Source organism: Dicentrarchus labrax, unplaced genomic scaffold, assembly GCF_905237075.1.
Source record: "Dicentrarchus labrax unplaced genomic scaffold, dlabrax2021, whole genome shotgun sequence".
Lineage (NCBI taxonomy): Eukaryota > Metazoa > Chordata > Actinopteri > Moronidae > Dicentrarchus > Dicentrarchus labrax.
The window spans coordinates 6,862,664-6,874,877 of NW_026136721.1; the positions used below are offsets into that span (position 1 = coordinate 6,862,664).

Consider the following 12,214-nt stretch of genomic DNA (forward strand, 5'->3'; position numbering starts at 1 on the left):
AGAAAATTTCAATAAAAAATAAGTTTAACAAAAAAAAATCCTTAAACCTACAATATGTAATTGCTGCTGCTAAGGGGTCTCTAAACAGTAACAATTGTGACCACTGGCGTCATGGCAGTCAGCTTCTCCCAGTTAGGAGCCCACCGTTTGTGCACTTGTGGCTTCAAGTTTCTACATCACACTGTACAAGTTGACGTCACAGATCCTGCTGGTAGGCCCCGCCCCTTAAAATCTGATTTTCATTGAGCATAGAGACACTTTCCACTTTCAGCAGATGAATGTGAAAACATCCTTCTAGTGTCAAACTCTGCACAGACAGCATTCACACAGCACACTGTAGGAATGAGAAGAAACACTGAGTTCTGGCTGGAGGGGGGCTTCATAGTAGAGAGAATTTCTCATAAGATGATTGGTAAAGGCCCTAAATCAGACTGCCAGGAACAGGCCTGTGTTTCAGATAACTGAAGGACCGCCTGAAAATCACTGCAACTTCTGCATCTACAAAATACATTAAAGCGACCCTCCCTGCATTCTGCACAGGGGCCAGATATTACGCTAATGAACTGGTGGTCTACGAAACACTAACAATGATGACACTTCCGGTCATTTGCTCAACGTTTGATGTAAAATATGTAGCTCGGCAGCGTTGAATACTTACTCGCTGTTAGGAGCAGCCTCACCTCAACCCTGCTTTATAATGGATGACATAACGGAAAATACAGAGACATGTTGCGCACGACTGACGAGCTTTGCCAGCTATTTGATAAGGCTGCAGAATGAACTGGTTATACGCTGATAAGCCATATGTCAAACAGCAGCTAAAAAACGGAGCCATAAGCTAGCAGAGAGCGACCGCTTCGTGGATATAACTAACGTTAGCTAGCTAGCAGCTAGCGTTATGTTCTAACGTTAATCCTCCGGAGGTGAACAGGTTGCTTACCGGAGCGGTTGTATGCCCGTGTGTCGTCTGTCTTCTATCCCTTCAGTTTCAGTAAGACAGGGTGTATCACAGCACCATGTGTTCAACTACTCACAGCAACGGGAAAAAAGCAGCAAAAAAAAAATATTTTTAAAAACAGGCTAAAATGTAGCTCAGTGATAGTATGACAGCCGCTCATGAGTGGATAATCATCAGGACGATATCTCCATTGAGACAGTATCTTATTCCCGAGTCGTAAATATGTTAACAGTTAAAGAAAATTAAGGCTTTTTTAAGGCAAATGTTTCTCTAAATACGGTTCAAGACGAGTTTATCCAGACAGTACGGTATTATTACTCCTTATCCTGGCTTCAGGAGTGACTGCGGGGTCAGATTGAGCCTGCAGCCTTCAGCATCCTATGAGATCAAGCTCAACAAGCACAAAATGCAACTTCCGGTCACAACTTTCAAAGTAAAGGCTTCGCATTATGAAATGCTAAACGTCTTTACACAATCTAAGCGTGTATTGCAAGACAATGGTTGCTTCGCTGTATTTACAAAAAAAACATTAAGTATTGCGCAACCAATAAGTGACTGACAGCTGTTCCTCCAAGATTACCAGGTTTAAGGCTTTTATTTGCTTCTTGTTTTATCGTGGCTAATTCCGCCTAGCTTGACGCTGCTGTCCCGTAATGAACGTGATTAGCAGAATTTTCCAGTGCAGAAACCTAACAATGGACCAATGAGAGGCCCAGGAATCAGACTGACATAACATCTTAACGAATCAAAGTGTACAATCTTTTAAAGTCCTGCCCATTGAACGCCATCTCCTCGTCTCTCCATATTCAGCGAGCATTCGACCAATCAGCGGGTAGTGCGCCTGCTGTCGCACAACAGATCGACATGTAAACAAATCAGCGTTGAGTTTTGAGTGTTTGATGACAGTGCAGACCAATCGAACAGCGGTGGAGGTGGGATAATACGGTTAAAGTCAAACGGACAGCCCTGCTTCCCTCCTGGTGTCTAAAACTAAATTGTATTTGTGAAACAAACTTCAACAGCTACTCATAATATGTATAAAACATGATGCGTCCTATATTTTCACTTAAGTGAATAAACTATATTTTCGACTCCATTCTCAATGGGTATACTGTATGTAAAGACAGACCTACATATTTAAAGAAGTACTGGACATGTATGTGTATTATCACTATTGGGAATTTGTTCCAATAACCATATTTATTTATTTATTTATTTATTGACATCACTTGAACCACTAACACAGGTTACCAGGCCTTTTATGAATTGCGGATCTTTTCCCAGTGTTTCACCCAATAGCATTACAGAGAACACATTCACTCACTCATTCTCCCTCCCAGATATCATGGAGTTGAGAGTGAAACAGAGACTGTGTTAACTTAGGTCAGTTATAAAAAGACTGAGGCAAATGTATGTCAGTGGGCAGACCATATGAGAGTTACCAGACGGGAACAAAATATGTGAATGTGACACATTGAGTCTATGCCTATTGTATGAAACGTGCCATATAAATAAACTTGATATTTTTGTCATGTATTTCTCCTTCACCATTTAATTTTTACAGCGTCAACAGGGCACTAACCCCTCCCTCCATTACACACCACAAGACAGTGTTCTGGTAGATTTGTTTTAATTAAATATGTAAAAAAAAACTACATGTGTAGAAGACAAGGTAGTACAACAAACCACAAAACACAAACTCAAGTGGCTGTTTTTCGGGCTTTAAACGTTACATACACAAGATAATTAAACATTAATATAGCAGGAAACAATTATATGCTATGTAAAGATATATTGGAGTCATGGTGTCCTGACTTTTGCCTATGGTGTTGTCTTAGTTATGCTTTGTTGATAAAGCCGGTCTGGCTGTGAGCAATGCTTAACTAACATTATATGGCAGCTGAAGCAGCCCGTTTCGCAAATATTTTTTCATCTAACTCGGTGAATGAAAGGTATATTTCAACCAAATGTATCTGTTAAATAAAAATGCTGGTTTCTCAATAGAGTCTGGTGGGCCGTAGGACCCATTTGCTCTGGTCTGAGATGTTGGTGCTCTAGTGCGGCACCCAGTGGCAAGAACATTTCGTATTTATAACCTTTAAGGATAGAAGGTGAATTCCTCAAAGACACATTTGTGATTTGGGGTGATATAAATGAACTTTTGCTGGTGGAGGGGGGGGTCTGCGCTCTTTTCTCTTCCTCACAATGTCTTCCTCACAAAGGATATTCGCTCCACAGGCTGAAAGACACAAAGAACACAACAAACGAAAATATTTGAATATTACTTATACAAAATGTTGATTGATGTTCTTGCATTGAATCTCACACTGGTCTGTACCTCGCTGTGTAAGTGTGTTCTCAAAGATAGACACTGATAAAAGGCCACAAACAATTTTCCAAGTTGTATTATTAAACTGTTAAGGAGAAACCTATTATTTTAGGTCAAATATTTATATTTAAAGTTCAATCAACAACAAAATTAGTTGTTAATTTCTTAAATTAGTTTCTTTAAAAATACACTGCAAAATCAATGTCTTTTGGAAAACATAATTCCCATTAACCATTGCAAATTAGAACAAAATAGCATGAAATGGGAAAAAACATTTTTTAGTCAACTATATATAGTTTGAAATACGCTTGGCATATGTATATTTTAGTTTCCTATGTATCTGTACTCTTTAATTAAAGAGATCTTATTAACTTTGTGTTTTGTTTTATTTGAATTTGTTAATTTGAATTTATCTTTTTTTATGTACTCCTGACCTTTTGTCCAATTGTCCTAGTATTTGTTTCAGTTTTTAATTAAATTTAGTTGTTTTGTCCTGTGTGATACATGTGTTGTTGCCTGTATTAATAAGAAAAACCTCTGAAGAGACACTTGCGTCACATTATCAAGAGTGTAGCTGATCACTTTCCATGTTGCATTTGTGTTAAGGCCTGGACACACCAATCCGATTATTGGCTGTCGGACAGTCAGGCGAGGTCGGTGACTCGAGTCGGTTCGGTGTGTCCCGTGCCGTCGTTAGTCGGCGTTGGCGTTCATTTTGGCCGATTCGACACGTATCATCGGCCAGTGGCTGTTGGCCTCAATGACCAATCTGATTGGTGGAGTGCTAGCCCTTGACTAGCGAATCAGTGAGTGCATGAGAAAACCAGAAGTGACGATGGTAAACATACTACTCAAACGCCAGTATCTTGTTATTATTAGCCATCGTATTTTCCGTTCAGCGAGTAATGACAATAACGATCCTTCTTGACTACTATCAACACTCTGATGAAAACAATGACTGACGACAGCGTGCTCTGTGTTTACTAGGTCTAGAGTGATCCGTCAATTACGGTTTTCATTTTTTTTGGGTGACAACACAGATTAGCGTCGCCTGCTGTTATGGGGACGTATTACGCCTCACGCACGCGCAGAACGTACGCTCCAGTCGGCGTCGGTTTGGTGTGTTCGGAGGCACTTTTTTGACCGACTCGGGGAGACGGGAGCCGACTGATCAGTCCGACTGCTTTTCTGCCGACGGTTGGCCGTCGGGTTGGTGTGTCCTGGCCTTTAATGACATACTAACAAATGATACTCTAATGTAACCTTTATGATAAGAACAATGATCAGTGTGACTCTCCTGCTCTTGCTTGAGGGCGCAGTAGTGTCGTAAGGAACCAGGCTATCGTCAGCCTTCTGCAGTGAAGTGATATATTACACGGCAGGTAGATTAGTAGATGGTTTCCATCATCAGGCTGAATTAGGGAAACCTGAGTTTGTGGCTGTGTATCCACAGTGGTGCTAGAAATATGTCTGTTTCCTGACAGTTTTTTGTGTGGGTGTTAACACAGTGAGTATAGCAGTTAACATAAAGTGAGCAGCATAATGTGGCATTTTCAAATACTCCAACAGACCCCTACTGCTCTGGGCATGTGTGTGTGTGCGTGTGTGTGTGTGTGTGTGTGTGTGTGTGTTACCTCAGGTTGTACTCAGGGTCGGTGTGTGTCTGCGACAGCAGGTATCTGATCTCCTCAGGTGGGTTCAGACCATGAAGTTTTGCTCTCTCCCATCTCTGCAGCCTGCTGATACCTGGAGAGAGAGAGAGAGAGAGAGAGAGAGAGAGAGAGAGAGAGAGAGGGGAGAGAGAGAGAGATGTGATGAAAGATGATTCAGCGTCACTGCAATGTTACCTTTTCACCAAAAAGAGCAAATCCAAAAGTAATGCAGAAAGAAACTAATACAATACTGCATCAGTGGCGGCAACAGACTGTAAAAAAACCACCCACAGATTTATGGAGCATTAACGTTTTACAGTCATATAAATGTACAACGCAGCGTTACCTGAATAAAATGAGTTTGAACATTGTTAGAAACATTTGGGATAATGTAAGTACACAACTCAACTACATATAGAACATAGAGCTAGAGTTTATAGACATTTAATGTGCAAATTTTATAGATTTCAGCTTTACATTGGCACTACTTTATCCCATCTCTTTTTTTATGTCAAATCCACACACAGTACACTGTGTGTTACCTGTGCAGGGCCCAAATCTCCAGTCCAGATCAAACTGTCTGAGCTTCTGCAGCTCCTCCTCACGGACCGTTCCAGTGTCAGCCTCTGCTCCAAGAAAAAGGTTCAGAGAGAAGTAAAGTCAAATTTTTAAATTGAATTTAATTATTTTTCATGTTTAAAAACACATTTGTTTTTACAACCAAACTCCACTTGACAACCATTCAGTCAACTCCCAAAGTAAGTAAACAGGGCTGTATTTATTATGTAATATGGGCATTGCAATTTTCATATACTGTGACATCTTAAAGTGTACAGGGCACATACAGCACATGTATGTATCATTAAAAACCTGGAACTGAAGCTAAAACCAATTAACATATGACCATGAAAAACAGATTTTAGACTTATTCAGAACTTGTCATGCTGACTGAGATCTGTATTTCAGTGATGTTACAAATGACCTCCTGTTTCAGGAGATCAGATACAAGGCAGAAACACACACACTGTGCTGCTCTTCACCTTTCTGTGGAGGAGGCGAAGGAGTAGGCCTCTTCTCTCGTTTGCCCCCCCTCCTTGCTTTCTTCACCACCTTGAACGATTCTGTTATCAGTCCTCGCTTGGTTGTCATGGTGACTGATCTGGAACACACACACACACAAACACGGTACTGATCATACAGCCTGGATGCTATGGAAGGAAAAGGATGTTAAAGAATCCCCTATGTCTATGTATTAAGACACATACTAGCCTACTTGGAGCAACAATGTGTGTCTGCTATGTTTTTCCACAAATGAACACATTAGAGTAATGTGTTATTATTTACCGTATAGTTGTGGGCCATTATGCAGAATCTGTTATGCACTAAAAAGTTAATAATCCCTGAGAACTCAAGGTGTTGACGCTAACCGCCACTGGTGAAAGTTAACTTTGACGTTATCTCTTAGCTTCAAACCGACATGTAACATTCAGTAATTTGTATCATTAATGACTTCTATAACGTTCCTATTTTACGGCACCTATATTGACGAAGAACACCAGAAACCATGCATTTACTTTCTGTGGATAAACAAAATCAGCAACTCACCGCTACTCGGGACATATGCTGACTCACTGGTCTCCCTCCAATTAAAAGGCAGTCAAAAAAAGAAAGTCTGCACTTCCTGTCCTGAACAGTGGGGGTGTTCAGACAGTATTGTACTGTAATTTACTGTATAGTTGTTGGCCATTATGCAGAATCTGTGCCATTATCATATCAAACTTCAACTTAAGTGTGTATTTTATTTCCAATGAAAATGTTATTTTGTCTAAATTGGAAATAAGGGTCACACAAAATCCAGAAAGGTTTTATTCATTATATCTGAAGGTGGTGTGTAGTATTAGTCAGATTAGAGCTAAAAATCCAATTTTTAAGTTTTTATGAAGGTTTGACATTATGTTTATTTAAATTGCAATAAGCACAAAGTGCAAGAGTCTTTGCTTAACAATGTATTATACATATAGTTTCCATTCATATATGGATGCCCTAGGCCTAGGTGATAGAAAATGGCTTTACGTCTGCTTCTGACTATCAAAATAAAACAACCGGTTTGAAACCGGAAGCACAGCCCCCATTTAATGTTACAAAGTTGTTTGTGCCAGTGTCGATACAGCTTTGTTCATGAATATAATTGGTCATAAATAGTTTATAACACACAATTCAAATGACACATTTTCTTCTCGCCCGGAAATTGCACTTTCATATTAAAAGTCGATACAAAAACAACAACAGTGCCACTCCTTTCTTCTTCCGCTGGAGTTCGGTTGGTGGTTAAAGCTCATTAAGCAGTTATTACGATTTTACAATAGTCTATTAATAACGTTACTTGGTTTAATTTCAGACGACTTTATCGATTCACAACAGACAGAAGAGCTACATTATGTCTATTTAATCGATACAAAACAATCGTATATGTGTTAGAGTTTAACGTTCAACCGAATGTTTCAGTGTATTGAACTTACCTCGTTATTCTAACAATAAAAGCTCTATCACAGCCCTCCTCTGTCCCAGAGGTCCTGGCTGCAGTCTCCACTGTCAGGACAGGAAATGCAAATCGCGAATGCACTTCCGGTTGAATCGCTTTCCTCACAAATGCATTCATTAGTAAACAATATGACGTCAAATCTATCAATTCCTTGTCTATAGTATATATCGTTTTTATTTACATCCATAAGCTGTATTAATTCAAAGAAAAAAATAAAGCTTTTGATTTGGACAATTGAAGCATTTTCTTTATTACTCATACTCATAAGCCAACATCTCATAAGATGTCACAGGCCTATACATTTTATTGTGTACTATACAGTATATACAGTACTTCACTGCCTTTTCATTATCATTTAACTTTGACTTTATTGCACTGCTCTTTTTCTATATATTTTTTTCCAATTTGTTTTTCTTTTGTATTATTCTGTATTTTTATTCTTAACCACCATAAATTTTATTTTTGGTTCTAACTATGCTAATTATGTTCTTGTGCTGCTGGAACACCCAAGTACCAATAGATACAACCCTAACTCTTGGTATCTACAGTATAATCCCAGTGAATTATTAAGTGATCAATGAGAAAAACATAAAAAACACACCAAGTCACAACATGATGAAATGTTCTGTAGCCATTTATTCTCGAACACAAACTCACTCATCTGTGTGACATTCACAATAGGCCAAATTATTTCTTTTGTCCATTATTTCCTCACAGAATTTCCACGTCCTCAGTGTGTAAAATGTGAATATGAAGGGCTCCAGGACTGATTCCTTTTCATGGTCATCCACTTGATCTTTCCACACCCTCCCATACTGCAGAGCAGCCTCAGCCTGGTTCTCCTCCCCCATGTACAGAACATCAGGCAGGTCCACTTTGGCAGAGAACAGTTGTTTGTTGGCCCCAACCCACTCTGTTGCATGTCTGCAATCGCAAGACTGCGATCTTCAACCGAGTCCTATGGAAAAGACAGAAAGATGTCTGTACCATAGCTGCTGCACCAACAGTATCTGACCAATAGATACTGTGAAAAAGCTTACCCCTTCCAGTGGTGGCAGACCTCAGCCTGCTGCTCTTCTTCCTGAAAACATATAGATAAGCAAAATGATCAGTTGTAATATTCATATTCCATGTCTGTGTGTGTGTGTGTGTGTGTGCACGTGTGTATCTTTAATCTAAAATGCAATGGCATTACCTTCAAATGCAATGGCATTTTTCATGTGGACCTCCAAATGCCGCTGACGTCTGGCTGGTTGGCTTGGTTTAAACATGCCTTTGGGACAAAGGGGGCAGTGGAACTGACTGCAGCATGTTGTGCAGCGTTCCACTGCAGGCTTTCCACCACATGGAATGACTGAATGATGCATCTACAAAGGATAGAAAATGCATCATGTTTGAATTATAGTACATGAACTTCAATTCAAATTAATGTATACAGCCTGCAAACTTAGATTGTCTTTACTTACAGGTAAAATGGCCACTTGCACCAGGTAGTGTAAATGAGGCCTTACTTATGTAGAAGAAGTAATAATGACTACGAAAATACTGCACTACAGGTTAAAGTCCGGCATTCAAAAACGTACTTAAGTGAAAGTGGCTAAAACAAGACACTGAAGTCATTTAGTATGTTATGTTAGAAGCAAAATATACTCAAGTATCAAAAATAAAAGCACTGATGCAGAAGCATGCTATTTCTCAGTTACTATTTGTTTGGTTTATTTACTGTAGTATACAACAGAGGTGGAAAATAACAAAATAAAAATGTGCCATGTAGTCCTGCCACATTTTGATTCCACTTGTGCACTCAAACAGGTGATACCACGAATCAGCTAGTCGACCTCTGGCAGAACATCATGGTGTGTTGCATCGTGTTGGTAGCTTGGCTGTCTCACATATCCCGTCTGTGAGTTCAGAAAGACACCTTTTCAACTTTGTGACGATGCCCAGCTAATGCAAGGAGAGTTTACAAAATGTTTTATAACGTTACATACAAACAAATACGAACAGCTACTTTATGTTATGCACTAAACAGTTAATAATCCCTGACAACTCAAGGTGTTGACGCTAACCGCCACTGGTGAAAGTTAACTTTGACGTTATCTCTTAGCTTCAAACCGACATGTAACCTTCGGTAATTTGTATCATTAATGACTTCTATAACGTTCCTATTTTACGGCACCTATATTGACGAAGAACACCAGAAACCATGCATTTACTTTCTGTGGATAAACAAAATCAGCAACTCACCGCTACTCGGGACATATGCTGACTCACTGGTCTCCGTCGCAGGTGAAATCCACATTTAAACGTCCCCACAGTGGAGGTCTGTCTGCAGCAAACACCAGGCGACCAAAACAATACTGCCCACGCTGTCTTCTTCTGTCTCTACGGTAGACCCCATACTATTGGGCTTCTTTGCTGCCGCCTGCCGTTTTCTGTGCATATTACAGGTCAGCAGTAGGCTACTGCAGTGGTTCCTAAATTTGTGTAAAACAAGCAATTTGGATGAATTTTGAACAGATTACTTCCTGTAAATATTTCATCAGTGATGAGTTTTCCTGATATTTTAGCAGCTTTTCATTTTATTAGCTCTTAACCCTAACCCTAACCCTCTTCTAATGCAGTACAAGGCGGTTTAGCATAGACTTAAATTGTGAATATAGCTTGTGTTCAGGTCTTCAAAGTTTAGACCTTAAATAATAATATAGATTTTAATAACTATTTCATTTAGTTTTGTTCACAGATTTATTTGCTCCATTAGGCTCCATCCAGAGAGCTGGACTCAGCAGTGATGGCTGGACTCTTCACCACTTCCACCCATCAGACAGCGGAAAGGAGACAATCATTGTACTTGATTCTTAATCTGGATTCCCATTAGCTTCCACAAAGTGATCGCAGGGTCCAGATAAAAGAGTACTGATGTGATCTTTGTGGCTAATGCTTCAGTCATATGGAACTGAAGTAAAAAATGATGGTCATGATGATGAAGTTAACCCAATGATGATGATGATGATGATGGTGATGGGTGATAGGAAGAGGACTCTCTCTCTCACTAGTTGTAATTATCAAAATCAATACAAATCTTTTTGACCTTTTCTGCAGCCGTATTCCTTGGTATTTCCTTCTCTGTGTCTCCCATATCCCTCCAGCTAGATAGATCACTTACCATATAATCTGATCTAAGGTGTGTGTGTGTGTGTGTGTGTGTGTGTGTGTGTGTGTGTGTGTGTGTGTGTGTGTTTGTCTATGTATTAACATTGAAATCAAGGGAATGCTTAAGACAGATTTACAATTTCTCTTAAGTGTTTTACATAGCAGGGGCGTTTCCAGAGGAAAGGCCTGGGCTACCCGATTATCCTTGCCTCTTTCACTCTGCACCTTTCTTTCAGATGCTGTAGTGGGTGTTTTGTACCTAGAGGGAAGATACTGGTAACATATGAAGACCTAACACATCCATTGGTAACAACCATGTCATGCTAGCTTGTCAGGAAGGGGCATAAATAACATTTCGAAGTTAGGGTAAATTTTGGCGATCAAAAAACTGGTATGGCCATTTTCAAAGGAGTTCCTTGACCACTGACCTCAAGACAGCTGAATGAAAATAGGTTGTATGGGTACCCTCGAGTCTTGCAGACATGCCCACTTTATTTTAGTCCCATGCAGTGTTGTTGTATGTGGTATACAAGTGTTATTTTCACCAAGTGTATTTAAAAAATTTCCCTGGCACATATGACGATAACAAATAAACAGACCTGGCACAACATCCCAGTTATTGCACTGGATGGAGTCCAGTGCAATAACTGGGATGTTGTATGTGTAACATACAGAAAACAGCAATCCGGTAAGAAGAGGGAAAGTGGTTTGCATCAATGTAATGTTAAGATGTCGACCATATTTTCTGCCCAGAGATTTCACCTGTGTATACAAGTCAGTTACAGCCTATACAAAAGTTAAGAAGAAGAGGATAATATTATGTAATGTTAATAATTACATGAAATCATTTTCTAGCTGTAGTGCACTGTGGACTATACATGACTGGATGATGAAAGTGTTCTTCTACATCTTCTTGGACATGAGTCATCAATCACACTGACGACCCTAGAATAACATATACAAAGTGGTTTCCTGTGTGCTCAGCTTTTATTTTATGTGGTTTCAACCCTGCTCTCCATCCTTTTGCTCTCTCCCTACCATTCACTTCCATGCTTTCCCCATCCCCACTGTTTTTCTCCATATTCCCAAGCTGCTCTCTCCTCCTTTTTATCCTTTTCATCTTCTCCCAGGAAGAGAGAGAGAGAGAGAGAGAGAGAGAGAGAGAGAGAGAGAGAGAGAGACAGATAGGGAAAGAGGGAGAGAGGGAGAGTGAAATAATCAATAATCTTTTACCACTTCCTGGTTCTCATCCAATGGCAGTCCATTATTGACTCATCATAAGTGACCGCTGTTTAATGGAGGCATTCAAAGAGTCTAGATGGCTTGAGACTGAAGGCAGCTATGATTGAATTAGTGTGAAATGTTATATCCTGGATATGGTTTGTGTGGTGTATTCTGATGTAGAGACGGGCACATGGGGCTGATGGTAGCCTCTTATCCAAAATGGGGTCTGCTCCACTCACTGTGGTCAACCTTTGACATGATGGATATAATGCAGTTTGAATGATTAAATATTCATCGTAGAATTGATCTGCTAACTAGTTGTGTAAGGGGGATTATGTTGGTATGGGAATATGTCT

The 12,214-nt window shown here is 39.8% G+C and overlaps 2 protein-coding genes and 1 long non-coding RNA gene across 5 annotated transcripts in view; all 3 read right to left on the reverse strand.

Moving 5' to 3' along the window:
* The window catches only part of si:dkey-28b4.8 (sarcoplasmic/endoplasmic reticulum calcium ATPase 2), a 34,147-nt gene extending 32,714 nt beyond the window's left edge, over positions 1–1,433 (reverse strand). Inside the window, exon 1 of the mRNA XM_051386381.1 lies at positions 941–1,433. The gene's annotated coding sequence lies outside the window, so the exon portion shown is untranslated. The remainder of the gene's footprint in view (positions 1–940) is intronic.
* A 1,138-nt stretch (positions 1,434–2,571) lies between these two features.
* pold4 (DNA polymerase delta 4, accessory subunit) lies at positions 2,572–7,573 on the reverse strand. Its single transcript, XM_051386471.1, has 5 exons — positions 7,459–7,573; positions 5,980–6,098; positions 5,482–5,565; positions 4,922–5,033; positions 2,572–3,197 (listed from the first exon to the last, which is right to left on the reverse strand). The coding sequence occupies exons 2-5, from the start codon at positions 6,086–6,088 to the stop codon at positions 3,173–3,175; spliced, it is 330 nt and encodes a 109-aa protein (XP_051242431.1). The 5' UTR covers positions 6,089–6,098; positions 7,459–7,573; the 3' UTR covers positions 2,572–3,172.
* Positions 7,574–8,097: 524 nt separating this feature from the next.
* On the reverse strand, positions 8,098–9,861 carry LOC127355514 (uncharacterized). 3 transcript variants are annotated; one of them, XR_007881770.1, is made up of 5 exons: positions 9,729–9,855; positions 8,948–9,382; positions 8,677–8,848; positions 8,522–8,562; positions 8,098–8,439 (listed from the first exon to the last, which is right to left on the reverse strand). It is a non-coding gene; the product is annotated as an uncharacterized LOC127355514 (long non-coding RNA). The 3 variants fall into 3 exon arrangements; XR_007881769.1 differs by having other exon boundaries at positions 8,677–9,428; positions 9,729–9,861; XR_007881768.1 differs by having other exon boundaries at positions 8,677–9,382.
* Between the last annotated feature and the right edge of the window lie 2,353 nt (positions 9,862–12,214).

Coding starts and splice junctions, on each gene's coding strand:
- pold4 (XM_051386471.1), bottom strand. CDS start 6,088: ATGACAACCAAGCGAGGACTGATAACAGAATCGTTCAAGGTGGTGAAG. Junction 5,034..5,481: donor GAGATTTGGGCCCTGCACAG/GTAACACACAGT, acceptor CTCTCTCTCCAG/GTATCAGCAGGCTGCAGAGA. Junction 3,198..4,921: donor GACCCTGAGTACAACCTGAG/GTAACACACACA, acceptor TGTGTCTTTCAG/CCTGTGGAGCGAATATCCTT.